The sequence below is a fragment of the Macrobrachium rosenbergii genome, chromosome 23, assembly GCF_040412425.1.
Source record: "Macrobrachium rosenbergii isolate ZJJX-2024 chromosome 23, ASM4041242v1, whole genome shotgun sequence".
Classification (NCBI taxonomy): domain Eukaryota; kingdom Metazoa; phylum Arthropoda; class Malacostraca; order Decapoda; family Palaemonidae; genus Macrobrachium; species Macrobrachium rosenbergii.
Window position 1 is genome coordinate 35,720,570 of NC_089763.1, and position 27,792 is coordinate 35,748,361.

Consider the following 27,792-nt stretch of genomic DNA (forward strand, 5'->3'; position numbering starts at 1 on the left):
TGATATGTTAGCACAGACAGAACTCGTACAATTTTGAAATACGTTTACTTTATGTATTTTCTACATTGACTGGATAGATAAATTTTAAATGATTTTTTTATTTTTTCTCAGGTAATTAGCGATAGATAGGCTAATAATTCTTTATTTTTATATTTTACCCTTCATTAATTTCATTTATTATCGTGGATATATTAGCATTGTATACAAACAATACTCTTACAATGGTGATGTTTGATTTACCATATGTATGGTAAAAGGACTCCGTTTAGATTTTTAAAGAACCGGAGTAAATCGTAGGTAAAATCACTGGTGTGTGAAACATAGATTTTCAATTGTCATCACTCAAAAACAGAACAAAAAGCTATATAAATACCAATTATTATCTTCATTCGTGAGATAAAACTTGGACCAGTGTAAAAAAAATCTTGGATTATGCAAAGTAAAGAGAATATGAAAGAGTTAGACACTTAACTTAAAGCAAAACTGAGCAGATTGGAGAAAAAATGAGTGATATAAATTCAGGACAAAATACATGGGAAAGAGAAATGAATGAAAATTCATCTCTAAATATCTATATGACATTTAAAAAAGCATAGGAGATATGTTAATACTCTAATGCTAAACGATGGGAAAAGTTATAGGAAAAAACATTAAGTGTGAAGAAGTATATTAAAATCTGAATTATTGTTATAGTTGCTTTATTGCTTAACCTACAGTATTAGCTGATTTAGTTTCAGGAAGCACAGCGGGAAGATAAAGATAAAGTAACAGCCAATATCTTCCTTTTTATGGATCTGTTCATAGAGGAAACTGAAAACGGGCAAAATAAACTTTGAAAATAAATACAATCAAAGGTGAACTAGAACGAAGGGAGCCGTTTCAGAGGAACCTCATTGTAACTACTACTACTACTACTACTATCATCCTATGCCATGCTTAAGCGGCCGACAGCTTTTCTAAATTTACTTGCATGTGAAAAGTACTGTGATAACCTACTCTAAGTTTACTGATGAAGTGTAATTTTGATATTGAATCAAGGATAACAACGAGGTAACTTGGAAAATTATTACCTTTAGACATAATGACTACCGCAGGTGAGTTATCGTTTCCTACCACAGCCCTCAGGCTTAGTCTTTTTTTTAATGTTTTTGTTCATGTCTTTCGTTCATGTTTATAGTAGCCTATTTACCGTCTTTTCTTATTATTTTACCTTCATCCTTAAAGGGTTAGTATTAAACGTGGCCCCCATTTTGCAAGTAAACTGGTATTTGCCGAACCTAGATGGGACCGATATGCTAATAGTCTTCAGTAGCCTATTATCCTACCCAAAAGGTTTTTGACTAGTATGTCATCATTCACCTATTCATTATCAATCGTATCATTAATCTATATATGGTAGATCTGAGTAGTAGCTCTGCGGCGACGATTTCCCTAACTAACTTTTTCTACAGTTTTTGGTTGCTAATTATGGGTTTACCTTCAGTTTTTGTCGCACCAATGTAATAAATCTGCAATTAACCCCTGAAGTCCATCCAACAAGTGGTTTCCATACACGATCTTCACAAGACAGAGCACGGGGACGTGTGTTTGGAACAGTTCATATCCCGTCCGGCAAGTGCAGTAACTTGTCAACATATGGGTACCCCGGGCCAGTACTAAACACAGCGAAGGGACATTCCATTTGGTCGACAACAAACAAATGCACTGCCAGTATCAGAAGCCCTAAAAGTGTAGAAAAAAACAGTTTCCAAGGTAAAAACAGGCACGGAGCTAATACTTAGAATTACCCTATATATTTCACCTTCATTACGGCGCTGAATAATCCTGATGGGTTCCGGCACTTGGTCTTCAAGGCCTAAATTTCATAATCAATCAATCAGTCAAAGCTTACATCGTTATTATCATCACCATCTAAATCTGCTATCAGACCCAGTTTTGTACCATGTACTGTATTCTCAGTGTTCTAAAACAAGTCTAGTAAGAATAATTGAAATAGGATAGAACTCGGAGTGAGAGGTCATAACTTAATTGGAGGGGTCGGAAGTCAGGTTAGGACATGATGTCTGAGGTTTGGTTACATAAAGGCAAGTCTGGTTCTGTCATATTCCCTTTGAAATACCTACAAGGCCTGCAGTAGCCGTGACCCCCCCTCACTTCATTCGCGTCTTAAAATATTGCAAAGGCTAGTCTGGGCTACCTTACATGCTTAGATCTGCGCTTATGATAACATGCTTTCACATAGGGTAAAGCATATTCATGTAATGTATACGTATACTGTAGCTGCTGTCTATGAAGTTCTTCGTACAGTTGTACCATCTCCATCACTATCTTCATTATAATATCCATGAGAAGGACAAGCTTTTAGGATGACAATATTCTTGTGTAGAACCCACTATTTGCTGTCTTTTGTGGAGAGGCACCATATTTTAAAAGTTAGTTTTTAAGAATAACTTAGCCTAATTCATGTTATTTTTCAGAAAAGAGAAAAGCTTCTGAACTGGAAGAAGACAGTGTTCACAAAAATGATGAAATTCCAACTGAAGCTGCCGTTACTCCAAAAAAGAAAAATAAGAAGAAGAAGAAGAAGAATAAAAGTAAAGTACCTAATGGGAATGAAGCTCAACAAATCTGCAATTCCAGTGAAGCCAATGCAGAGACAGGTAAAACTGACATCAATCTTAATGGGGTTGAAAAAGTATTCCTGAAAGCACAGTAGTAAATGACAACAGTGAGTCTCAGAAAGTTAATGAGAAATCTACTGATGGTTAGTTTACATGGGATGGGTTTTACTGTATTTTTGTAAGATTTGAAGATTTTGTAGATAGGAGACCATTAATGAATTACCAAGTGAGGGATGAATAGGCTACAGAAAGATTTGAAATTCTTCAATGCAACAGTTAGCTTTGGTTTCGTGGCCTGGAACCTTGCACCTAGTAATACTATGAGTATAGTAATGACATGCTAGGTGGGGCACTTATAGAATAATTCTTATCTTGAATTTTTATTATTAGGTAGTTTAAGTAGGCTGAGTTAAAAATCTTATCTCATAATGATGGCCTCATCATCCCGGGGCGGGAGTTTCCTTTTACATACTGCCATAAAAATTTGCCATATTTATATGATGTTGAGATATTTTCATGCTTATACTACAAAATGGTGAAATCTTTACAATGTCTTAATGCATAGGCATTGCTTCTTTGTGCACAAAAGCCGAGCTGTGGATTGTTTTGACTGTGTAAATTGCTTATGCAGCAAAAAGTTATAGCTATGGTATAATTTAACTGGAAATTCAGGTTTGTGCAGTATTTTGAGGTTTCCATTAACAGCATGGATACATAAAAATGACCACCAAATTCTTTTGCATGTTGATTCACACCTATCAGCTGCCTCTAAAGCTGATAAGCTTAAGTAAAAACAAGCCGAGTATTTATGGAACTTGACAGCAAAATTAAATGCATTTTTGAATTTAAGTTCAGTTACGTATCTGTTGCAGGGAAGAGAAAACTGCCAGATTTAGAGGAAGACCTTTCAAAAAAGGAAACTGAGGGAACAGATGCAGTTCTTCCGCCAAAGAAGAAAAAGAAAAGAAATAAAAGTAAAGCCCCCAAGACTGAGAAAAATGGGGAAAGTCAACAGATACCTGTATCTGAAGGGGGTGGGGTTCCTGTTGAGACAGATGTGAATGGTCCAAAGGTGAATGACTCAGGAAGTGTCAGCCCTCAGAAAGTTCAGGAAAATGATGGTTCATGTCAGGAAGGCAAAAAGAAGAAGAAAAAGAAGAAGAAGAAGAAGCAGAGCACACCAGCAGTGACAAGTGGTAAGTTCATATGTAACTTTAGATACAAAGAGATTAGTAAGTACTTTACGTTTAATTTTATTGTCTTACAAAGCTTGAACATGATTTTGTGGCTTGTATACAGTAATGACACTGCAGGGTTAGCATTTATTGTTGAAAAATTGTATGCTCTACTTGTTATAAAAGAAGTTTTCGTTGCTTATTTCTTGATATTTATTTTTTCGCTGATTTTTAAAATTTCAGGGAGTGCCATTGTTGTCAGCAGTGTGGCAGAAGGTCCTCCATTTTCAAGTCTGCAGGATTCTGTCTCAGAAAAAACCCTGAAGGCCATTACTGATATGGGTTTCACAAAAATGACACCCATCCAGGAAAAAGCCATACCACCGCTCTTAGAGGGCAAAGATGTCCGTGGCACTGCTAAGACTGGGTCTGGGAAAACTTTAGCGTTTATCATACCTGTTGTGGAGCGTCTTAGCCATTTGAAGTTCACTCCCGCAGATGGTGAGTTGAGGTTTATTTTAAAAAAAATTTTTAAATTAAAGTAAACCCCCGTATTTGTGGGCGATACGCACCCCGCAAATAGCTAAAATCCATGAATACCTAGAACCCCTCTAAAAACACTTAGAACTGCCTATTTTGATAGTTTAAACACAAAAAAAAACTCTGAAAATGCTAATACCTGAGTATGTTAATAGTTTTATCACAAAAAGTGCATTTAGTCATGAAAATACAGTAATTAGTGAATATTTCTCAGTGAAAAATACTGCGATTGGGCAAATTTTCCTCGAATAATGGGTAGATATGTTCCACAGAGAAGTCCGCGAATACTTGAGTCCACAAATAGTGAGACCGCGAATACGGGGGTTTTACTGTATTTTATGTTCCTGCAATAATTAATATAAAGTCTTGATGTACATGAGACCAAGACTACCAACCACTTTGGTGAAAGGCCGTTTTTTTTTTTTTTGTTACCTAATAGTGCTCCCTTTTGAACAGTAGAGCACCAGTAATTTCGCAGTGCTTTAAGACAAGCCTAGTATTTTGAGAGTTGAGGTTGTTCTGGACTCAGTTGTCTGGTTAATTGTTAAGCTGTGGTATGTTATGTATTGGTTTTGATACTTCTGTCTCCATTTTCCATCATGTTTATTGTTTGTGTCATGCTAGTCCACTTTTATAGCTCTTTGTTGTGTTTATAACCAAAGAAGACTGGATTTTGTTTTCATTTTGTGCCTTGCTACACATTACCTTTATACCATTTATTGCAATTGTATCAGTATTCTAAATAGTAGTTTAACCAAAACATGGTTTAGCATTTTTAGATATAGTTATGTGAGAAAATGCCTTTAGGTACAAGTAAAAGGTGTACGTCAGAGGGCACTGAAGCTGTGAGCCAGAGGAATAGTGTAAAGAACCTTCTGTACTGTATTTGATTCAAGTCTAAGTATTTGAGTAGGTAAAAAATGGATGCTTTAAAATATTGGTACTGTACTCTAATCTTCCGGTGCTTTAGTTGTATTATTTGTGATCTGTTATTTCAGGCACAGGAGCTCTTATCATTTCCCCAACCAGAGAACTATCAATGCAGACTTTTGATGTCTTAAAAAAAGTTATCAAAGATCATTCTCTAACGTCAGGAATCCTCATTGGAGGGGTTCATAACTCCGAGGAAGCTGAAATTTTAGCGAAAGGTAAGATGTGTTGTGTAATTTCCACTAGGAAATTGTAACTTCCTCCTTCTTCCATAACAGAAGCCAAATCTTTCTTTAAATTGTGCTTCTTCTAAGGTAATCAGGTTATTACCAATCCACAGGTGGTAATGAGAATGCAGGTATATGCAATATTCATGGTACTGTATAACTGGAAGTTTAGTTAAGGGAAATTTTACCCTTTAGCTTACATATTTTTATTGAAAGTAATATTGTAAAAATGTACTAGAATGGTGAAATTTTTCTTGATCAAATTTAATATATTTTGACTTGTTTTCAGGCATCAATGTATTAGTAGCTACTCCTGGGAGATTATTAAACCACTTGAAAGGTACCCCTAATTTCATTACTAAAAACCTGGCCTGCCTTGTTCTTGATGAGGCAGATCGCATTTTGGATGTCGGTTTTGAGAAGGAGGTAAATGCAATATTAGAACTACTTCCAAGTAAGTATGAAAGTAGTTTGTTTTTAAAAACTCTCTCTCTCTCCATTTGTCTTTTTTGAGTACAGGAGACTGTTGAGATTCTTAAATGTGCATTACATATTCTTGGTATAAGGAATTTTATATTTGTGGTAGAATGAGTTATGGTTTTTTGTCCAAGCCATGTATATGATTTTTTTTAATGCCAAAAATAGCTTCTTCTTCAAACGGTGTTAGATACATTTTGGTTTGGAAATTTACTAGTATGACTAACTTGGAGAAGAATAGTACAATTTCTAAGATTTAGTTCAGAATTTCTTTTGGTAAACATATGTTAACATGTAGTAAGGCCAGTTTTTCTTTACAGAACAAACCTTAGTACTTGTTATTGAGCGACATATTGATACTTTAGCGTGATGGCATTCCAAAATTGTAAAATTTGTATAACAATTAGATAATTGAAATTTCCCATATTGTATATTTTTTTTTATACTTCAGCAATTTGTTCTCATTTCATGTTCCATATTTACATATTCTTTTATTTTCAGAAAAGAAGCAAACAATGTTTTTCAGTGCAACTAAAGACAAGAAAGTAGATTTACTGGCAAGATTATCTCTCAACGATGAACCGGTGGAAGTAGAAGGTGAACCCTTGGCAAAGACCGCTACTGTAGATGGTCTTGAACAAGGTGACAGAAGCAGTTTTTTGCATTTTAAAATATTAATACTGTATAGTTAAGAAATGTCATCCATTTATCCATTGATGTTTTGTTACACATTGTTTGTAGAAACATCAAGAATTTTTGTAGTTGCTCAAGCAGACAAATGAGTCATTTCTAGACCTGTGGCACTAGTCTGAATGTAATAGCTTCTAAATGGCAGGTGAAAATTGGAGCTTGACAAAGAATCTGTACAGCTTTGTAGATAGGAAGAGAGCAGGGGGGGATGGATAAAAAACCAAAGGCAGAAAGAAAAAAAATAATGCAATTGTGACTGTAAGAATGTACAACACACTGTGGGATGTAAACATCCTCCAGGCTCTTGCTCTTAGTACAGCATCTTTATGATTGGCAAGGAACTCTAGAACAGGGATTTCTTATAACAAAATTATTCTACTCTTTAAATCATCAAGCCTTTGTAGCCATTCCCCATGCATTGTTAATACAGTAACCCTAGCAGTCTTGTTTTTCAGTAATCTTTTCTGCCTTCACTGGGAAAGAATATTGGGTAGAATATTGATGTGTGTTACAAAATGAAATTGACTAAAACTATTACAGTACTTAAACTACATCACAGGTCAGACTGTGGGGTAGTTGTCATTAACTGGACTGTATGTCAAAGAGATATGTAATATATAATGCAGTGTGACATGACTAAGACAGTATTTGTTTTCCCTTTGAAACTTGCTTTTTATTTAAGTCGGAAAAAACTATTTGTATTTTGGTATAAATGTAGATCTGTATTTAATTGAATCTGCCTTAAAATCTTAAAATCTAAGGTGGTAAATTTCACTGACGTGGTCTTTGTGATTGCTTAATTCAAGTTACAGAGGTAACCCCTCTCCAAGTATGGCTACTGAGTTGGTTTGAAATAAACTTGACTCTTTACAGCCTATGTGATGTGCCCGCCAGAAAAGAAGGTCCTTATACTGCACAACTTCCTGGAGAAAAATAAGAAGAAGAAAATTATGGTGTTTTTCAGTACCTGCAATGCTGTCAAATTCTATTGCAAACTTCTCAACTCTCTTGGGCTGAATGTCATGGATATAAACGTAAGTGAATCTTTTTTTCCCTCTTTCATTGTTGCAGTACAGTTATTGCTGTCAAGGTTCAAGTTAAGTCCACAAAATTATTAGATATAAACCAAATAAAACATTAGGTTGTATGGAAAAACCACAAAACTTTTACTACATTTAATTAAATAAAACAAAACTTTACATACCAAAATATTACCACGTATAACATGATCAACACAAACAATAGGCAGTCTAAATATTCTGCCCAATACCATATCCAAAATATCATATGGTATACAAATAGTAACTCACAATTATTAGAGAAGCTATCTGCAACCGCTTACGAGGCAGGAGCTGGGACAAGGCATACGGGCGTGAAAAACCCAGAGCAAAGGAAAACATGAGGGGTGGGAAGGGGGACAGTAGGAGGAGTCTGTAATACTGGAGTACTACATAATTTTTTAACTAAATTTTTACATATATACAGTACAGTATATGGATCCATTTATGAAGGAGGAAAGCTGGCACTTGACACTGCTTAGGTAGAAAGTGTTCTACTTTTTATTTATTTATTTTTTTTTTTTATCTTTGCAGCATCCCTTCATTCCCTAGCTGCAACCCCTGCCATTCCTTTTACTGTACCTTTGTTCATATTCTTTCTTCCATCTTACTCTCCACCCTCTCCTAACAATTGATTCACAGTGCAGTTGCGAGGTTTTCCTCCTGTTATGCCTTTCAAACCTTTTTACTGTGAATTTCCATTTCAGCACTGAATGACCTTGTAGGTCCAAGTGCTTGGCCTTTGGCCTAAATTCTATTCTATTCCACTCTTTCATTAGTATTGTAAATTAGTAGAAATGAGAAGTAGCACCTCAACTTACCATATACTTTGTGGCTCTGGCTTTCTGGTGAATAAATAGGTCTGTTAAGTAACATAGACCCTGTATTAACCTGCACATGAATGTCTTCTACTAGATATCCTACATGCAACAGAAATTCTACAGTTCCTACGCTAAAGTAACCTGTACTTTACACTTAACGTTGAATTTAAGAGATTTATCCAAGAATGGATGGCATCTAAAATGGTAGCCAAGCAGAAAGTATAATGATGATAATGTAGCTGATAAGTGCGGAAGTCCAAGTTGAGGTCAGGAAAGCAGTAGCTACAGAAGTAGCATAGCAGTACAAAGACATGTAGGGAGACCAGAAATCATGGAGAGAGGAATAATTGAAGAACACAGGACGAAAAAGTGTAGACTTTTTTTAACATCTTAGCTTTCCCCTTTATGGGGTTGACTTAAAAACGTTTATGATGATAATTGTAAAAATTTGTCATTAAAGGACTGAATGTCTTTAGTCATTAAATAGCTTTGTGGCTCATCTAGAGTATAAAAAAAAATTTAGTAATTGAATGTGATGTAATTTGCAAAAACAATCCTTGTGTTGCATAACTGCTCGTTTTCTTAATAATTCCTCCTCTCCAGTGTTCATTACATTATCCTTTTTAAGGGCTAAAAATGAACTGCATTGAAATGCTTGAACCATTTTATGTTAGTGTAGGTGGGTGCCAAATGCTTAACAATTAAACCTTGTAACCAGATACTTCCTCTCTTTCAGGGTAAAAATCAGCAGGGATTACGTACACAGATGTTCTATAGTTTCTCGAAATTGGAATCTGGAATCTTACTGTGTACTGATGTTGCTGCTCGGGGCTGGGACATCCCAGCAGTAGACTGGATTGTACAGTTTGATCCACCACGAGATCCCAAGTAAGTAATAAGCAGAATGTTAACTGATGCTTATGGTGGCTGTCTCAAGAATTTATGTAAAATGCTTCTCAAAATGCAGGGAGCGTTCTGAAACAGAATAAGTGTTGAGGGTATGTTTAAAAGGAGAGTTGAGAGGTGTAACCTCACTGATTCTGCTTCTGGAATTTATAATTTATTTTACTTTTAGTTTTACTTGTGCAAAACTGTCCATAATCAAGTCGGAAGGCTGCTTACTTCTGCAGTTTAGTGATGCCTTGGGTGAGTGAAAGATTATTTGGTAGATGTCGTGTGCATATTCTGCCCATATTTGTTTGGGGACCTCACTGTTTTTTATGGGAAAGCTGAAGAGACAGGCAACCCAAAGGAAAGGGTTTGAGGAAAAGAGTGAAGCTTGATGGGAAAGGATGCAGTAGGCAATAAGAGTTGGGGTAAAAGAAGCACATAGCAAATTCCAAAAAATTTTATGGAGAGAAAAACTTTCATTGAGTAGTCAGGAGAATGCTGACATCTCTTTGAGTGAATATGAGATATGATGACCTGGATGATATCATGAGGCCTCCAGACAGTAGAATGGACTCACGCCAGTTGGAGGAAACATTGGTAAAATGAGTACTTATACAATAAAGTTAGGCTGTCTGAGAGAGGATTTGGAAAAGCAGTAAGGAAATGGTCAGTATTAGAGCAATCATTTCGGACTTCGTCTTGGCATTGAGAATGTAAACAAAAGAAACAGCACTCTAGCAAGAAGCTGAATTTTATGTAAAAGTTATTTCCTTGATGTTTCCTACATTTTTGCCGTTGTTCACCATACAGGTATTTAATTATCAATAATTTTTTTTTAGTCACAATAGACCTGTGGCAAATTTGTCTGCCCTTACTGAATTTTTCAAAAATGAAGTGAAGTGATTGTGTTATACTCTTATGACTGGACATATTTGTAAAGAAGCTAATAAAAAATTACAAAATATAACACTTATATTTTGGTTTCATTTAAATTTGGAGTAAAAATAAATTTTTTATATGCTCAGTTTTGCTTCCAGACTTCATCAGGAAGCCTTTTGTAATAGGAATGATTCAGGAAAGGGAATTATAGACAAAAGATGGGCCTTTGATCTTTGAAAGTTTGACTACTAATATGTTTTGGGTTTTCCCAGAGAATACATCCATCGCGTAGGAAGGACAGCTCGTGCTGGTGGAAAGGGCAAAGCGCTTTTGTTCATTCGTGAAGAAGAAAAGGGATTGTTAGGTTTGCTGAAAAGCCAAAATGTGCATCTCCAGTTGGAGAACTTCACTTGGGATAAGTCAAAAGATCTCCAGCTTATGGTATGTACAGTTTTAATTCCATTTTTGTTACAGTAAGGTAACTGCTTTACCTACAGACCTCTTTACTTGTTAGCATCATCATTAGTTTTGCTCTTGGTGCATTTTGCAGATAAAAATCTTGAATATTCTAAAAGTACAGTTAAGTTTAGGCTAGAAATGATAAGGCTTTATTTTTAGCTTATAATTTCTTGAATGTATTCCATTGCCATTTATCAGGTCTGATGGCTGAAGCATCTGATAAGTTGAGACCTGTATTTTTTTTCCCATAAATTTTATATTCCTATACCCGTATTTGCACTAAGATCTGGGAACCCATATATTAATACTGTATTCTTTTGTAACCTTTGGTGATGTGGAGAATCTTGAATGAGAGGCTTTAAAAGAAAATGTGAAACTGCTGAGTTGGTCACTAATGGAGATTATGATGTACCCATTCAGTTGGCATTTTGACACATCAAGGCAATTTAAAAATGCTTGGTTTTCATTATATGAGTTTATAACGAGGTGGCAACTAAGAGGCAGAGTCAAGGTGTATTCTGATTTATTGACAAAAAATCCCCAACATGTCAAGAGAGTAAAAGTAGCATTGGACATTAGGGAGAAACAGAGAGATATCTGTATACAGTCAGATGTGTTTTCTCACTCCTGGAAAATGGTTAACAATTCTATATACTGTACAAATTAGAAAGAGTGTCCAATACATATGGTTGGAATGCTTGCAATGTCTGACATGTGTTAGTAAATACAGTTCTAACAATGTTATAAAGTAGCTTCTGAAAAATGCGCAAAATATTGCTAGAATCAGGAATGCCGGGTGTTTCTTGAGAGTAATCGGTGCGTCTTGTAGATTTTTGTTTTGAAATGAGGATGCCCTAAGGGTCCCAGTGACTGAGTGGGACCTCACAAGTACTCCACCCCCAAAAGTAGGCCTAGGGGAATGGGTTGCAGTCTGGGATGTAGGCTTGTTTTAATCTGTCGGTGGAGACCCCAGGTTATCCTCCCATCCACCGTTGGCTGGTACGTTTTCTCTCTCTGTTGCAGTATGCAGTGTGGTCCCGAGTAGGCTGGAGGGGGTGGGCTTGTATGCATCTACTATTCTTATGAATGCATACTTTGCACTTTTGAGGTCTTCGGGAATGTATTCTTTCATTGCTACGTTGTATGTTGTCTTCACCAGCATGATGTTTTCCAATGCTCTACGGACATCTGGAAGAGTTGTGGGCTCTTTCAGGTTGCGAAATAAGTCTGCCGGTATCGCCAACACTTGTCCATAGAGTGCTTCTGCCGCAATGCATTGAATGCTGCATGCGGCGCTGCTCTTAGTCCCAGCAAGACCCACGGTAATTCCTTTCTCCAACTCCCGCCTTGACATCTGGCGGCGAGTGCTAATTTGAGGGAGTGGTGCAGCCGCTCCACCATGCTGTTCGCTTCTGGGTTGTATGCTGTTGTGTGAATTTGTTGTCCCGAGGCTGGCGGCGAGGGAGCTCCATAAGGTGGAAGTGAAGTTTGCTCCTTTGTCACTCGTTATGTATTGCGGTACTCCATACCTGCTGACCCAGCCTATTAGTGCTCTCACACAACTCTCTGCTGTCTGCTGCCTTACTGATACTGCTCCTGGCCATCTGGTATTCTGGTCAATGATTGTGAAGAGATACCTGTACCCCTCAGAGAGGGGCAAGGGTCCCATGATGTCGACGTGGATGTGGGCCAGTTGTCGCTGTGTTGCCTGGAACTCTCTTATCTCTGTTTCTGTGTGCCTTTGATGTTTGGCATGGGAGGCATTCTTTTGCCAACTTCTTGATGTCCTCCTTCATTCTACACATGTACCATTCCAACAGGGTTCAAGGCGGCTGATCTGCCCAATGGGTGGGAAAGGTTGAGGGCTTTCTTTCTTAACCCTAAAGAAGGTATGGGCGAGGGCACCCGGTACTCATCTCACAGGTTATGGTCATCCCTCTGTCATTGATGGATAGGACACTCCATGTTAGGGCGGGGTTCTCCAACTGAAATTGCTGTTGGTCCACGTCACCCTTCTCAGCTGATGCTATTTCAGGATATGATATCCCAATCTGGACATTGTTGATGGAGTTTTGGGAAAGGGCATCTTCCATGTTGGAAGATCCCTTTAAGTATCTGATGGTGCAAGAGTGTTCAGTATTGATGATAGATGATACTGCTGTCTTGCTGACCACCCGTCCCCACTTTTGGTGAAGACACCAACGGTTGGTGGTCCGTCTGCTCTGTGGACTGCCAGTAACTCTCGGTCAAACATGGAGTACTTTTGTTCTGCTGGTGTTAACTTTTGCTGAAGAATACCAATGGGCGACAACCATCGTCTGAGTCTTGTTCTAGTACTGCACTCATCACTGTGCTACTCGCGTCCATCTTTAGGGTGAGGAACCTAAAGGGTAAAGGGAAGGTTAGTGTGGCAGCAGAGGTGATTGCTTTTCTGGCTAGCATGGAGGCTTTATTATGTTTTTCATACCAACACAGTTTTTTAGGTTTTCTTTTCCTGCAGTCATATATTGGAGTCATTGTTTCAGCAAGGTTGGGTATGAAATGTGGTAATAGTTTATCATTCCCATGAATTCTTGGGCTGCTTTGATTGTTGTCAGCTGTGGGAAGTCGGTGATGCTTGGACCTTCGTTGGGAGGGGCTTGACCCTTTCAGGGTGTACTTGGTGGCCCAAGAATTCCACTGCTGGTTTTGCCCATTCACATTTGTCCTTTCGGACTATAAGTTTTTTTTTTTTTTTTTGTGGGACCTGCCTGCATCTCTCTTGTGTTGTTGGGGTTGAATTTATGTCCTCGACGTAGACAATGCAGAAGGGTAGATTGCCCTGGATTTCGTCCATCAGATGTTGGACAATCGCAACTAAGTTCCAAAGGCCGAAGCAGCTATAGTTGAAGGTGTATGTGCCGAGGGGGATGATAGTGGCCGTTTTTTCAATGTCCTCCTTTGCGACCGGGACTTGTAAGTATCCCATCAGCAGGTCGATCTTCATAAATATTTTGGTGCTCTCCATCTGGTTTGTTCTGTCAGTGATGTTCGGCAGTGGGTACCTGTCAGGTACTGTCTTGATGTCGAGTCTCTGGTAGTCGCCGCAGGGTCGTGATGTGCTGTCAGGTTTTGGTACCATGTGGAGGGGAGACGCCGAGGGTCTGGAGGCTTTTTGGCATACTATTCCTGCTCGTTCCAGTCTTGTAAAGCTTGTTTGGCGTGGGTGAGTTTTTCTGGGGCCAAACGTCTGAAACAGGCATGCACTGGGGGACCTTCGGTGACTGTGGTGCTGGACGTGCTGCTTTGCAGGTTTGGTCAGGTCGTGCTGCAGGTCATCCTTAAATACCTCCAGGAACTCCTGTAGGAGGCGACTTATCTCTGGTGCTGGAGTTGGAGTGAGTAGGGCTACAGAGCCAGGTTGTGATCAGCTGCCATTTTTTATGTCCACCAGCATGTTGTAGGCTTTCAGGAAGTCTACTCCTAAAAGTGTGACTGTTACATCTGCTTTGATGAACGCTCAATTATACTGCTTCCCTCTGAACGACAAATTAATGGTCTGTTTCCCGTATATTTTCAGCGGGGCTCCGCTGGCAGTGGAAACCTGTGGAATGCTGGGGGTTGGATTGAGGCGTTCATGCAGGTTGGCTGGCACGAACGACTTGCATACGCCATTGTTGACCAAGAGCTCCGTATTTGATATTTTGTCCGTAATGAAAAACATGTGGAGTCTTTTTGCCTGTACCTGGAAGAAAGTGGAAAGCATGCGCAGTTTCTCTTACTGTTACAAGGCAACTGGTCTACCCACTGCTGACATTTAGTTTGTTGGGTCGCTGCTGCGGCCCTTTTGCCTGTTTTTTGACATGCAGCAGTCGTTTTTGCATTTTCAAGCTTCATTCCCAAACCTCCAGTGGTTGAAACAAGTGCCTTTGGGGTGTTCTTCTGTTTTGGGCTTTTGTTTGGTTTGTTTTTCCTCCTGAAGCTCCGGTAGCTGTGTATGCAGGCAGTGGGACCCTCTGGATCACTGTCCGTCTGTTGCTGTGGCTGTGGGGTGGCTGCTCATACGGGTGATTGAGTAGGCTATGTCAACTTATGGGCCAAGTGGACAGTGTTGACCATCTTCAGGAGCTCATTGAGGGCCATGCTTGATGTGTTGGGGATAGCCGTGACTGTCTGGCAGGGTAATTTTGTGAGTAGGACCTCTCTCACAAGGTCCAACATAGCCCCTGGGTGGCCATCTGTGGTGGGGATCGTAACTAGCCGCTGCAGTTGCTTGTAGACATGCATCAGCCACTGGGCTCCTATTGCTGTCCCCACATTGTCTAGATACTTCTTTGCTTGGAGGGCAGGTGGCATGCTGAAGGACGACTGTAGTTGGTCCTTCAGCGCTTTGTAGGTGATGGTGGTCTTTTGGTCGGTGAGCCATTCCGCAACAAGTTCAAAGATATTGTCTGGCAGGAACTTGAGGATGGCGTCGGCTTTGCGGGATGTGGAGCTGATCTTCTTGGACCTGAAGATGGTTTCTCCTCTGAAGAACCAGCCCTCTGGGTTGTGGGTTGTGAAGGGTGGCAGGTGGATTCTTGCTGCTGCTGTGGCGGAGTCGGTCATCTTTGGGGTCACCAGTATAATGAGGTGGCGAGTAGGAGGCAAAGTCAAAGTGTATTCTGATTTATTGACACAAAATCCCCAACAGGTCAAGAACTCTTGCAAGCGTGAAAGTAGCATTTGACATTAGGGAGGAACAGAGAGATATCTATAGTATATACAATACAGTCAGATGTTTTATCACTCCTGGAAAATGGTTAACAATTCTATATACAAATTAGAAAGAGTTCAAAACATATGATTGGAAAGCTTGCACTGTCTGACATGTGTTAGTAATTACAATTCTAACAGTATCATAAAGTAGCTTCAGAAAAATGCATAAATGGAGCGCTGGATCTATGTTTCTTAAGAGTACTCAAAGTGTCTGTGGATTTTTGTTTTGAAATGATGCTGCCCTGAGGGTCCCGGCAAGCAAGTGGGACCTCGCAAGTTATTGAAATTTGTCATGAAGTTTAGAAAGTTCTGATGCAAGATACCAGAAACAAATGTCAATACAAATTTCTTTTACATATGATTAAGCAGTTATTTCCTGTCACCAGTTTCACTTATGGAAAAGTAAATTGTAATAGCATGCTTTTTTTCCATTTGTGAAAAATATCAAGAAACTTTTGTTTCATCACTCGTGGCTAAGACTTTTATTCATATTCAGTGTGTATTTGTTTAGCAAATTTCATTTCTTGCCGGTAACAAAAATATATTAAAATATTTGTTAAAATTGCTTAAAGATGGAATGTACAAAACAGCAAAATTTAATTTTGAAAATTTCATTGAAAACAGCCAGAATCTTAAGGTATGGTTGTCCACAAGTATATAAGCCAGGAGTGCAATATTTATTTAATGACTTTTCTAATCCCTTTGAGTATCTTCTGTGTTTTGCAAGAAAATGATGTTATATCAATGTCATTTTTGATATTGAAAACAATTTCAACTTTTTCTTTTAGGTGGAAAAAACTGTAAGAAACACTAAGAACCTTAAGGTGCTAGCTTTAAAAGCACTGGCAAGTCACTTTGGAGGGTATTTCAACTACAATAATAATGAGTTTCTGGATATCACAAAATTGGATCTCAAAAAGGTAAGGTTTAGAGGTAGCATTACTCACTTGAAATACTCATGACTAATAATCATTTTTGAAAAGGAACTTGGGATGACTCTAAGATTGGGAAAGTATATTATTTTGAGCATGGCATTAATAGTTTGTTGAGTAGTGAATACTTTTCCTCTTGCAATAGATGCAGTGAAGTCTAATCTTGCTTTTAATTTTTTTTCATGTGGGCATTTAGTATTATTCAGTACTGTCATAAACATTATGAATAAAGAAAGGAAAAATATAAAAAACTGAGGGTTTTTGGTAGCATTTAGTGTACAGGTGTTCACCTTGAGTATGATTTTGAGATCTAAAAATTTCTTAGCTTGAGTTCTGGTACATAGTTATATACTATATCCTTGCCATACTCAGGTAGAATTTACAAGTTCAGGCCTGTTCAGGAGTTTATTAAAATTAGTCTTAAATACTACGAAGTATTGCATGACTACAATTTCCTTGCTTTAAATATTACTTTTATATGTTCATGGAAATATTCATTTTCTGAGGGAAAAATGGTTAGTATTAGTATTAGACTGAAAGGAAAACTATGAAGTTGCATTTTATGATAGGAAAAACATTCAAACTGCTGGTTTTGTAAAGTAAACTGCATTTTGAGTAATGTAAGGTCTTTCTTTTGAGAGTATGACAGAAACAATTAGGGTACTGTCCTAGCAGACGAAATTACTAATTGGCTTTGCTTTATCCATTCACAGCTTGCCAAATGTTTCGGATTTGAAACGCTCCCACGTCTACCGAACATTGTACAGAGGAAACTAGATGAAGCCCTTGGTCCACAAGAAGACCAGAACATCAGATCACACAATGCCCCAAGTAAATTGCAGCACCGTAAGGGAAAATTATACAACACCAATAGTAAACCACAATACCAAAATGGAAAATCACACCGTGGCATGACTAAGCCACAGCACAAAATGGGGAAATCTTACAAAGGTGTAAGCAAGGTAAAACACCAAAAGGGAAAATTCCCAAAGGGTAAGAAAGCTGTAAAACCAAAAGAGGCCACGGTAAGAGAATGAGGGAGATACAAAGTAATGTCATTCTGTGTTTATATCCCTATAGAAGTTCAAGATGAGGGAAAAGTGTACTGGAGAAGGTAAATTTATCCACAAACAAAGGTAAGTCAGGAATGCACTGATAGCTATTTGAGTAATTAAGGTAGAGGGATCTAGCAAAGACATGAAAGTTAGTAGGAATTACTTACATTCATGTGTATGAGGAAGTTTTGATAACTGTATTTTGAAATTCTAGCATTGTTGTATTTTCTGTTTAGTAATTTATAAAATAATTTACATATATATTCTCAAACTCTAGTGCTGCTGTATTTGTTATTTAATATTTTGTAAAAATACTTTACATATGCATATCCATTTTTTTTTTGCAAAGGTTGTACTTTGGATGGATGTTGGTGAATATAAATACAAAGCAGTAATTTGCTCACAATAGCAAACTTGGTATCTTGAACCTTTTTTCCATACTTCTCACAAATGTGAAAAATATTTCAATTTTGATTTAAATAACAGCATTGGTGGGTAATTTTGGGGATCAGAATTTCATTAAATATTGGAAACATCTAGGCATTCTGCAAGTTTAGACTTTTAAATGAGGATCTCTCATCACTGGCGATGTTGCTTAATAACTTTATAAAATTTAACTCCAGGCTGTTAATCAGCATGGCATTCAGCAACTTATGTACCCAAAAAATAATTGGAATGGTAAATTTTGCAGTTAATGTACCAAGCTACATTTTACAAACTTTTAAAGACATGTAAACATTTCATTAACCTTCTCTGCTCATGCTTTTAAATTCATTAAGTGATAAAACATTGTTGTTAATGTGACAAGAGTAACTTCAGTTCATTAAGTGCTTAAATCAGTAAACAACACCAGAAACAAATTGTGGATGTTTAAAGTAACGTAATCTCATGTTACATTACATACGAATGACTGAAAATTAATTTCCTATTTTATTCATGTAATAGAGCGGCATGCAGTACATAAAATATTTAAAGAAATGTACAAAATTTGAAATACATATTTTTCTCAATGGTGTGGCAACTACTTAATCCATTATATAATCAGAGTATAAAAATAAAATTCATTCCTTTAAGGGTTAGTAAATATATCATTAATAAAAATATTCTTATGATAAAAATAATTTTGTGCCTCCTAATGTGACATTGGCACGATTCAAATCTAAAATATAGTATAAAATTTGTTTTTCATAAAGGAAATCCTTACTTCTATACCTTAATGCCCAGTGCATTTGGTGAAATTGTGCTAAATGCTGACTTTTAAACAAAGGATTGCTGTGTAAGTTTGGTGTGACTTCTTTCCTCCACCAACCAAGTCCTTGCTTTCCATATTTGATTGTTACACCAATCACAGGGGACTGGAAGGAAGGCACCAGCATAAAAAATAATTATGTATTCATGGAGTATAAAAAAACACTTCAAACTTTCGTATGTCGTCAAACAACTACTTGAAGGAGAGATGACACAAGTGTTCCTCAGTCTAGTTCATTCAACTGGAAACCTTAGTTGCTGTTAGATACCACAAAACTTCACTGGATTTATGGCAAAGGAAGGAATACTATAAACTAGTTTGATGAGACCACTCAGAGGGCTCACTTGAAGGATTTGTTCATCAATAAAAGGTGAAAATTACAGCAAGGCGAGTTAAAGAAATTGGGTAGATATGTAGCATGAGACCAAAGGGAATGATGAGAAGTAAAAGGCAGAAAGCATGCAATTACGGCCAAAACGATGCAAAGAACCAAGAGCCATCTACAGCTCCTCAAACATCATAACTATGTGTAGTGTTAGTACATATGGACACTTTCAAAGCACAGTGGCAAAGGTGTGTGAAAATGGAGATAACTATAAACTGCCCAATTTCTGACTTTGCAGTTGAAACTCCCACATGAACCTGGCAGAAACTATTCTTAAGGATGAGTAAAAGCAAAAGAAAAAATATCTAACCAATCAAAAACTATAAAAGTGGCTGAATAAACAACCAGTTTCACATCCCCATCATAAGCTAACAACATTTAACAAAGTCAAATGATCACATGAGAACCTATGATGAAAATAACAAGCAAATAGTATATCAGTTACAATATGAAGTAAAAATGATAAAGTGAGGTGACATTGCTGCAACACCAAAACAATGTGCAGGTCTAACCTTGTAAGAAGCAACTTACTTGTTTAAAAGTGGAAGGTTAGCACAAATTTTACCACATATCCTGGGCTATTAGTAAGGTACAGGCAAAATACTTCAGGAGACTTATTTGTTATATGAAAAGATTTGTACTGAAGCTTTATATAAATGTATAAACATCTTTTATATCATATAATTTTGTATACTTCAGGCATTGCACCACTGCACAAATGAATTTTCAGATGTCTACTAAAAACTACAATCTTATATAGAGTACATTCATGCTAACTAGCCCATATGCTCCAGTTTCCTCATGATGAACTATGCTTTGACTCCCAAATCTTTACATCATTTTCTGGGTCCAATTCAAATGCACCAAAACAATACAAAAGAACACCTTCTTCAGGATTACTGTTCCTGAATTTCCTACACTCTAGTCTCATTGGCCGACAGTGACTATCATGAGAACACAAGAACCCAAAGGCCTCATCACTGATGACATGACCAGAAGCACCCTTCAAGTACTGTGCACGGTTAAAGGAGAGCTTTCTGCCGCTCTCTGTAACTTTGCTATGTAACTGACTGTAATCTTCATCTTTTAACTGTAGCAGTAACTGCAAATTATTTGGAGAATCCATAAATACCTGAGCAGTCTCACTACCATCATCTATAATCATTTCGACATAGACACTCAGCATCCCTCCCTCTGGTGATGAACAGCCAACATAGCTGCAGTTTCCTTCAATCATTTCTGATTTACAAGCTATGCAAATGCTTTTCAAAATAACTTTCTGGATGCACTCAATATGAGCAATAACTTGAAAAGGTTCCTCCTGCTCAGAGATTTCACGTAAGTACCGATGAGGTAGTTTTGGTGAAACAGAGCTAGGAGGAGGTAAGGAAAGTGGGGTAAGGACACTAAAGTTAGAACACCGGAGGTAAGCACGATTTGTGTTCTTCGAGATCTTGCGTATTACGCAAGACGCTTCGATCTTCATTCCAGGCAGTATCCCAAGAGGGTATTGTGGAATGTAATAATTCTGTGAACCCATAAAATATATCCATATTGTACTATTACTATTTTCTCTCGAGTCACACATTAAAATTCTAAGAATTTTGCTTCCAGGTACTCCAATGTGAAAGTTGTTGGTGAATGCCAATGGGAAATGGCTGATTTCTGACTCAAATTTTGATGTCATTAACTGCCGATCTTGGACCACACCAATGACTGTGATTAGCTCACTGCTTTCACAGGTATTACCATCCAACAACCTTTCAATATCAACTGGGCTTACACAAGTTCGTCCTGGAGTCATGTCAACAATCTTGGTTTCTTCAGGAATGTACACACATTCAGAGGTCCCATAGTGACACTGCATTGACCTTAACCAAATGTTTGCACAGGTTTTCTTCAAATAAACTCCTGGCTCTTTTAAACCAGTATGTAGAGTGTAAGAATACCCATCTTCAAAACATGAATGGGCTAATGCATTCTTACCAGAAAATCTGACAAAAGTGTCCCATTTTTCCTGTCGTCCACATGGGAAGGTTTGGTTCACAACAGCTTTAGCAATAAAAAACTTGTCTACATACGTGTGCTGTAAGTCTGTTTGAGGTTGGATGCACATGACATTTGATTTTGAAATAATAGTGACATTTGTCGTCTCATGCAATGGATAAGCCTCTGATTTAGGCTGCTCCTTTAAAACAACTACATGGGGCCTATCAACAATGATATACTTTTTCTGTAATTTGGTATACTTCTCATGCAGATCGCGAATAATGAATGTTTCTACAACTACTGAGAAATTATAAAGTGCCACCAATGATCCCTCTAATAACTGATTTTGTGCTCCTAATATCAAAATATCAATACTTCCATTAACATCGTAAAGTTGCAAGATTCCGTTATCACCAAAAGACAATGTCCCGACAACATAGGAGGGCTCCTTCTGCTGACTGATGTGATAATTCCAAATCTGAGGAACAGCAGCTTCTTCACTTCCAGCTGATTCACTGGGTTCCATGGCTAGCACTTCCTTTATTTTCATCAAAGAAAATGGTGGTGTAAACTCCTGGAAAAGATGAAAAAAATTATATAAAACAAAAGTACTCAGTCTGATGTAACATTTAAAACAATTGTAATTAGGTTGTTGCCTTTATAATGGAAATAAATGATATCAGTGAATGATGTTTTTCACTTTAATGCATCTGGCTTGAAGGATTTTCCCTTGAATGAGAGATGAACATCCAGGCAAAGGTTGGTGAAGATGTGAACCTCTCTCCAAGAGTTTAAATACTTGTCAATCAACAAGACTACCTTTGCTAGAATTTTTGCACAAAATCGAAATAACTTTTGTGTAATTCTGCCCAAAAAAAAAAAAAAAAAAAAAAGAGATCCAATAATGGAGGTAATCAACCTGGGAGTGAAAGGATGCTATGAAGAAACTTCTGAAGACCACTGTAAGTGGAACTACATTACAAGGACAGTACATGTCAAAATGCTATAACTTTTAATGCTAGCTGGGGTACTGAAACCAGGACATACCCTTTTCAGCACTACAATGAATGGAATTATGTTAGAGGAACTTAATTTCTAGGAAAAAAAAAAAAATCAACTGACCAGAATTTTTCAAGAATAAAACACAATTCTGGCAGCTTAAATTTCATCCCAAACCAAAGTAACTGAATGTCCATTCCACATCTACCAGCTATACTGTATTAACACAAACCTCAAATCCTCTTTGAGAACACTTCTTTTCCATCAATTAGTTTAATTAACTTAGTTTAATTAACTGAAACAACCAAAATTCTTGCCTCTGTTACAGCACAGCGATCGTGGCGTAAGAACTCTCTGACCAATGAGCGAGACCCTACTTTCTGAAGACCACGTTCCCAGGAATCCTCTATTAATCTGAGGAGAATGCTTGGCTTCTCACCAACCTTACTCCTGATGACAAAACACAAAGTTATTAGGATAACAAATGCAGAACAAGTTAGTTTTTCTCTCTGAAATATCAGACATGTTATTTTCCTTATAAATGTTATTTTTACATGCAAAAAGAACCACAATTCAAGGCGGCATCTTACTATTTCCTTTCAGATGCTTTGGGATCAGGGCTTGTGATAAGTAATCAAATCTGATAAGTGACAGAGAGCCTACAGGATGCCTGAATTTGGAACCAAGACATCCAGCAGTAATCAATAACCCCATGTTATATCTAGCTGAGGCTAAATCCACACCTTACAATTACCATTCAATTCCCAAGACTAACAGGCAAACAACCATCAAGAAAATAAATATGATTAAACATTGAAAGAAAACCACTAAAATCACACCAAATTATAAAGACTCACCTTACTACCTCTTCTTCATCTGCGAACTTGGGGCACAATGCTTCGACAAGATGATTCTTTACACTGAGAAGCCAGTGCAGGCCTGATAAACTCAAACCGTACAGATGCAGTATATCAACAATTGAGTTCTCGCACCTAGATACAGTTTTCTTTACCTTGGGGATTCTGAAATAAACATTATATGCATGAGACACTTATAGTCATACAATATCTGAGATAAATTTCCTGCCATTTAAAGTAAAATGAAAAGGATGTACAGTACATCAAGGTACTGAAAAAATGCAAAGTGTATATTCACAAAGTTGAATTTTTGTATTTTTATTATTCTTTTGAGCACATACATATTAGTCTGACTTTGGGTCATAAAAACTGGTCTCATGATGGACAGGTAATCACATGCACACAATTCCCCATAGCTTACACAGTCCATCATGGTCCTTGCTTTTGATAATCTCTTACTATCCTTTCTGCATGGTGATGAAGTAGCATGTTATATGAGGCTTTAACACTCAACCTGGTCTTAAGTTCAGGTTGCTTGTAGTTGTAGCAGCTTAGACTGCTCCATCCCTGTCACTTGTAATTTTGTACCCCTTGCCATATTTGTACCATTTTTGTATCAAATAAGATCTTCAATTTTATTCTTCTTTCTTCTTATGTCCTTAAACTTTGTACTCTTCTTTAGTGCTTTTACACTCTTTGCACTGACTCTTTTTGCACATGCATTTCTGCATTATCCTGTATGCATGATTTATGAATGTTATTTTTCCATTTATTTACCTACATGGCTTCAAAAACACCACTGACCAATTTACAGGTGCAAATGGTTTGCCCAAATGATTGGTTCTCATATAAGAAGTAAAAACTAGAAGAGTAGAGTTAGATAAGTTTAATAATTAAGAAGAAAAAGACAACAGGAGTAGATGAAAAGTCAAAGGTACAAAGCAATGCAACAGATTGAAGAGATGCTGCAAAGACCCTTTATTACCATCTACAGTACATTACAGAAGCTTGGATGAATGTCCTGGGGACAGTTTATATCAAATATATTGCCGGTCACAAAATGATCCAAATGGAATTATATTTTCCTATTATGAAAATGTCCTCTATCTGACATAGACTTCAATAGCAATAAAATACTTTGGTTTATCTGCCGTAATGGCCTGGGAATGACTTATAGAGACCATAATTATTATTAATATTCACGATTATTATTTTATTAAAATATTCATATGGAACAAGCCCACAGGGGCCCTTGACTTGAAATTCAAGCTTCCAAAGAACATAGTGTTCATTTGAAAGAAGTAACAGAAAGTAATAGGAAATACAGAAAGAAGAGGTCAGTTATTAAAAAGAAAAAATAAATCAACAAATTAATTATATAGATGCAACATTTTACAAGGAGGTAGACTGTTCCACCCTTGCTTTAACTTTTGATGTTCCAATTGTGCAAATCTTCAGGCAGACTGTTCCACAGTCTAACAGTATGAGTAATAAAGGACCTCTGGAACTGAAAAGCTCGACAATGAGGCACAATTACTGCATTAAAAATAAAGAAATAATTGTTTAGCCATTCCACAGCGCTAGCTTATTAAAAAAAATCTCTCAACTGCAAACCCGTCCCTTTTTCTTTAACACCTACCTTCCTTAGTAGACAATATCTAGTTCATTCCTATTTACACAGCGTTCAATACAAAGCGAACAATTTTGACCCAAAAGTTATCTAACAGCAAAGCAGGTCAGTTGCCAGAATGGAACAAGGTACTTGATCAACCGTTTCATAAAAAATGAAATTAGTTTCAATATCTATTCCTGAAATACATTTCTTCAAGATTAACTTATATGTACAGCACATGTAGAATCCAATATTGTACCGACAGTTATAAGAACATACAGTCACTTCTAAATTAATTCAGATCATTTCCTACCGGTTATTTTCCAATGAACTTCTTCCACAGCAGGTGAGATGAATTCTTGACTTTATGACCGAGTGATGCACGTGGTGGACAGCAATATGGTCTCCTACTTTCAAATATTCATTTTTGTAAAACTTTTTGGAAATAGAAGTGGAAACTGCTGCTGATTCAGGGTCAACTTCCTTTACATTCTCGATGAGGTCTTCACTCCAAATTTCACCCGTCAGGTGGCACAAGAATGACAGCACCAAACTGATGCTTCCATCAAGCTCCCATATACCCAGATCCTCATCGATAGCCTTTGTAACAACTCCCTGTTTGGAATGAAACTGTTGTGAGATGATTGATTATAACGGGAACGGCAAAAGTATTATAAATAAACATTTTATGAGTGTACGTAAAACTCGCAGACTGGGTTTTTGAAGGGATCATCACTTCCTCCTGTGAAGAGGAAGAGAGACCACCCTTTGAAAGTGAAATGAATGACTTTTCCCCATTTGCGGGCTTTATTTATCTGAAATTACATAAATATTCATACTGAAGTGAACTGTTATTTTACTTGAATTGTTTACCTTAAATCAAAATGAATTAGATTTTTTTAAAAACAATGCTGAATTAAAAAAAAATAATTTAAGGTTTTAAGGTGTTCAGGAAATACTTAAAAAAATTTTATCACCTACTTGCCACCAATTAACAGTTAAATAACTTTGCCTTCTTTCAGTATCTCGCAATTATGGCACTGTGAGAAATAATAAAAAGTATCAACAAGTTCCACAGAGTTACCACAAAATGTTTAACTCTGCTTTGCTGTATATAAAGATAAAATCATTATGTAACATCTATGTAACTAGAATATACTAAGGCATAGCCTCTGAAAAAAATGTAAGTGCTAGTGAATAAGGAAGATGGCTACAACTTACCCTGTAAGATATCAAACCATTTATCATGGAAGCACCTTGTAGATCATTCTGTTCCAGATCTTTGCTCAGCTCTTGTAGCTGAGATGTTGAACGAGCAACGTAAGTGAGCAATCTCTCCTGAAAATTTCCAAGGATCAAAGTAATGGCAGTTCTTTTAGAATCAATTTCCATTACAAATACAGAGATCTAAACGAAATCAACTTTAAACTGTCTCTAACAAATAACCTGGGAGGCTTTGAAATGGTGTTCTGTCAGCAAGTAATTTAGATAAACTTCAAAGTTAAAGAATTCTGAGTTTTACTGTCTTTTACATAAAAGAAAATAAGAGTAAAAATTGTTATTTTTTTTTTTTTTATCACTGAAATCAAGAGTCATTTTCATTTAATGAATTTTAATGTGGAAAACTGTAAAGATTCATTTCTAACTAAAAGCAGACCTACCATTAATTTGAACTCATAATACATCCCATACCTAATACAGAGAGAAGGAGAGATGTGAGGAAATACAGAATTACAGTATTGACCCATACCAAAATGCTAAAAGATAACAGAGGTTGAGGAAAACAGAATAAGGAAAAGAAAACCTATGACTTAACTTCTCAGCTAAGGACAAAACTAACCTTGCAGATATTTTGTGGTTTCAGGTCGGTGAGTCTGTAACGGTGATGTAGCTGCAATGAATTGCGTCTGGGTAGCTGGAATGGGTGGCGCACCATGACGTGATATACAGATCCTTTGCTATGGAGTTCCATCAACCAGAAAATGTACTCACCCACCCTATAAATATTGAAAAAAGTGGTTAGAAAGAAGCCAATGAAAATCTTTCTTGAATGACTGCTGCATTTTCACTATCCTTTTATGAATTTTTATCATCAGTGAAAATGTTGTCCACTGATGAGAAAAGGAACCTTGACTTCTGAAAGCATTATTGACCAACACACTGATTACATGCAAACAAAAATCAGTGATGAGAAAGTCATGGTAAAATTTATATGGAAATTAAATTAGTATGTATAAGCTACGCATCAGCAAATACCTACTGAGAAAAAATAACTTTTATGATGAAATAAATTTTTACATTACCCTCCATCATTTCTGTGTCTGCACTACTTGAGGATAGAGTTTGACAAGTGTTGAAATTGAAACAAAGGCCTCTAACAAACGCTCCCAAAGTTACTTGTCAACAGTTTCAAGGGGTGGGGGAAGACAGCATGTTTGGTTGTTCATACTTCTCTTAATCTCTTTAAGAGCTTTGCCTTAACATGTTCTGGCACAAAAGAAAGCCAGACAAGATAATTTGCACCCGTGAAAACCTAACTAACGATGATACTTGTAATTCTACATAATTCTCTTGGAACCAAGGCCACCAGAAAGAGGCTTTTCAAAGAAAGAGTCTTGAGAGAATCTCGGTGGGCTCAAAAGGAGGATTCCCTCAATGTTCTTGAGACAACGTTCAGGTTCCATAAAAGTGGTTTTTGAAGAACCTTCAGCATTTCCAATTGAAATTAATGAACAGCTTCATGTAAGTCAATATGCCTTAAAACAGAAGCCTTTGATATAGGCAACATACAAACCTTTAAGGAATCTCAGAATGAAGAGAAACTTGGTTGATTATCTTTGGTGCGAAGACATGAAATCCCTCTGGACTTGCACCATGACCTATATAGCCCCCGCTGTTTCTGATACAATATATTAGTCGACTTTCTCCTTGCAACGAGGATAGAGTTCCTAGACGACTTTGAAAAGCCTCTAGTGCTGAGGAGCTTGTACAAGTTGTTAGATGAAGACTGTAGAAGTTCCTGTCTCTGTCTGTCAGTAGATTTGCCCAAAAAGGTAACTGTCTGGGGGGCATTCTAGAGGTCTGTGAACCAATGCCTCTCCTCTGACCAGAGGTGAGATTAAATCATGGTGGTGTTCGGGATTCCTCAAGGTTTCTTGAGCAGAAACAAAGGGAAGGCATATCTGTCTTTTTAGGTTTGGCCAGAGACA

At 37.2% G+C, this 27,792-nt stretch overlaps 2 protein-coding genes across 4 annotated transcripts in view; one reads left to right on the top strand and one right to left on the bottom strand.

Moving 5' to 3' along the window:
• The first annotated feature begins 863 nt into the window (after nt 1-863).
• LOC136851494 (uncharacterized) lies at nt 864-18,503 on the top strand. Its single transcript, XM_067125623.1, has 12 exons — nt 864-1,094; nt 2,478-2,660; nt 3,494-3,817; nt 4,040-4,297; nt 5,335-5,484; nt 5,783-5,947; nt 6,472-6,612; nt 7,534-7,694; nt 9,276-9,427; nt 10,582-10,750; nt 16,294-16,425; nt 17,151-18,503. The coding sequence occupies exons 1-12, from the start codon at nt 1,082-1,084 to the stop codon at nt 17,472-17,474; spliced, it is 2,172 nt and encodes a 723-aa protein (XP_066981724.1). The 5' UTR covers nt 864-1,081; the 3' UTR covers nt 17,475-18,503.
• Nucleotides 18,404-27,792, bottom strand: part of LOC136851493 (CST complex subunit CTC1-like) — a 31,584-nt gene continuing 22,195 nt past the window's right edge. For all 3 annotated transcript variants that reach the window (XM_067125621.1, XM_067125622.1, XM_067125620.1), the window contains 6 exons: nt 26,424-26,580; nt 25,805-25,921; nt 24,897-25,198; nt 22,972-23,136; nt 22,432-22,564; nt 18,404-21,689 (listed from right to left, as the gene is read on the bottom strand). In XM_067125621.1, coding sequence (XP_066981722.1) covers nt 19,926-21,689; nt 22,432-22,564; nt 22,972-23,136; nt 24,897-25,198; nt 25,805-25,921; nt 26,424-26,580 — 2,638 coding nt within the window. In that variant the 3' untranslated portion in view covers nt 18,404-19,925. The remainder of the gene's footprint in view (nt 21,690-22,431; nt 22,565-22,971; nt 23,137-24,896; nt 25,199-25,804; nt 25,922-26,423; nt 26,581-27,792) is intronic.

What these genes read in the sequence shown, in the direction of transcription:
- LOC136851494 (XM_067125623.1), top strand. An exon ending in TGAAGCCAATGCAGAGACAG is followed by an intron (nt 2,661 to 3,493) that starts GTAAAACTGACA and finishes TATCTGTTGCAG; the next exon opens with GGAAGAGAAAACTGCCAGAT. An exon ending in CAAAATTGGATCTCAAAAAG is followed by an intron (nt 16,426 to 17,150) that starts GTAAGGTTTAGA and finishes ATCCATTCACAG; the next exon opens with CTTGCCAAATGTTTCGGATT.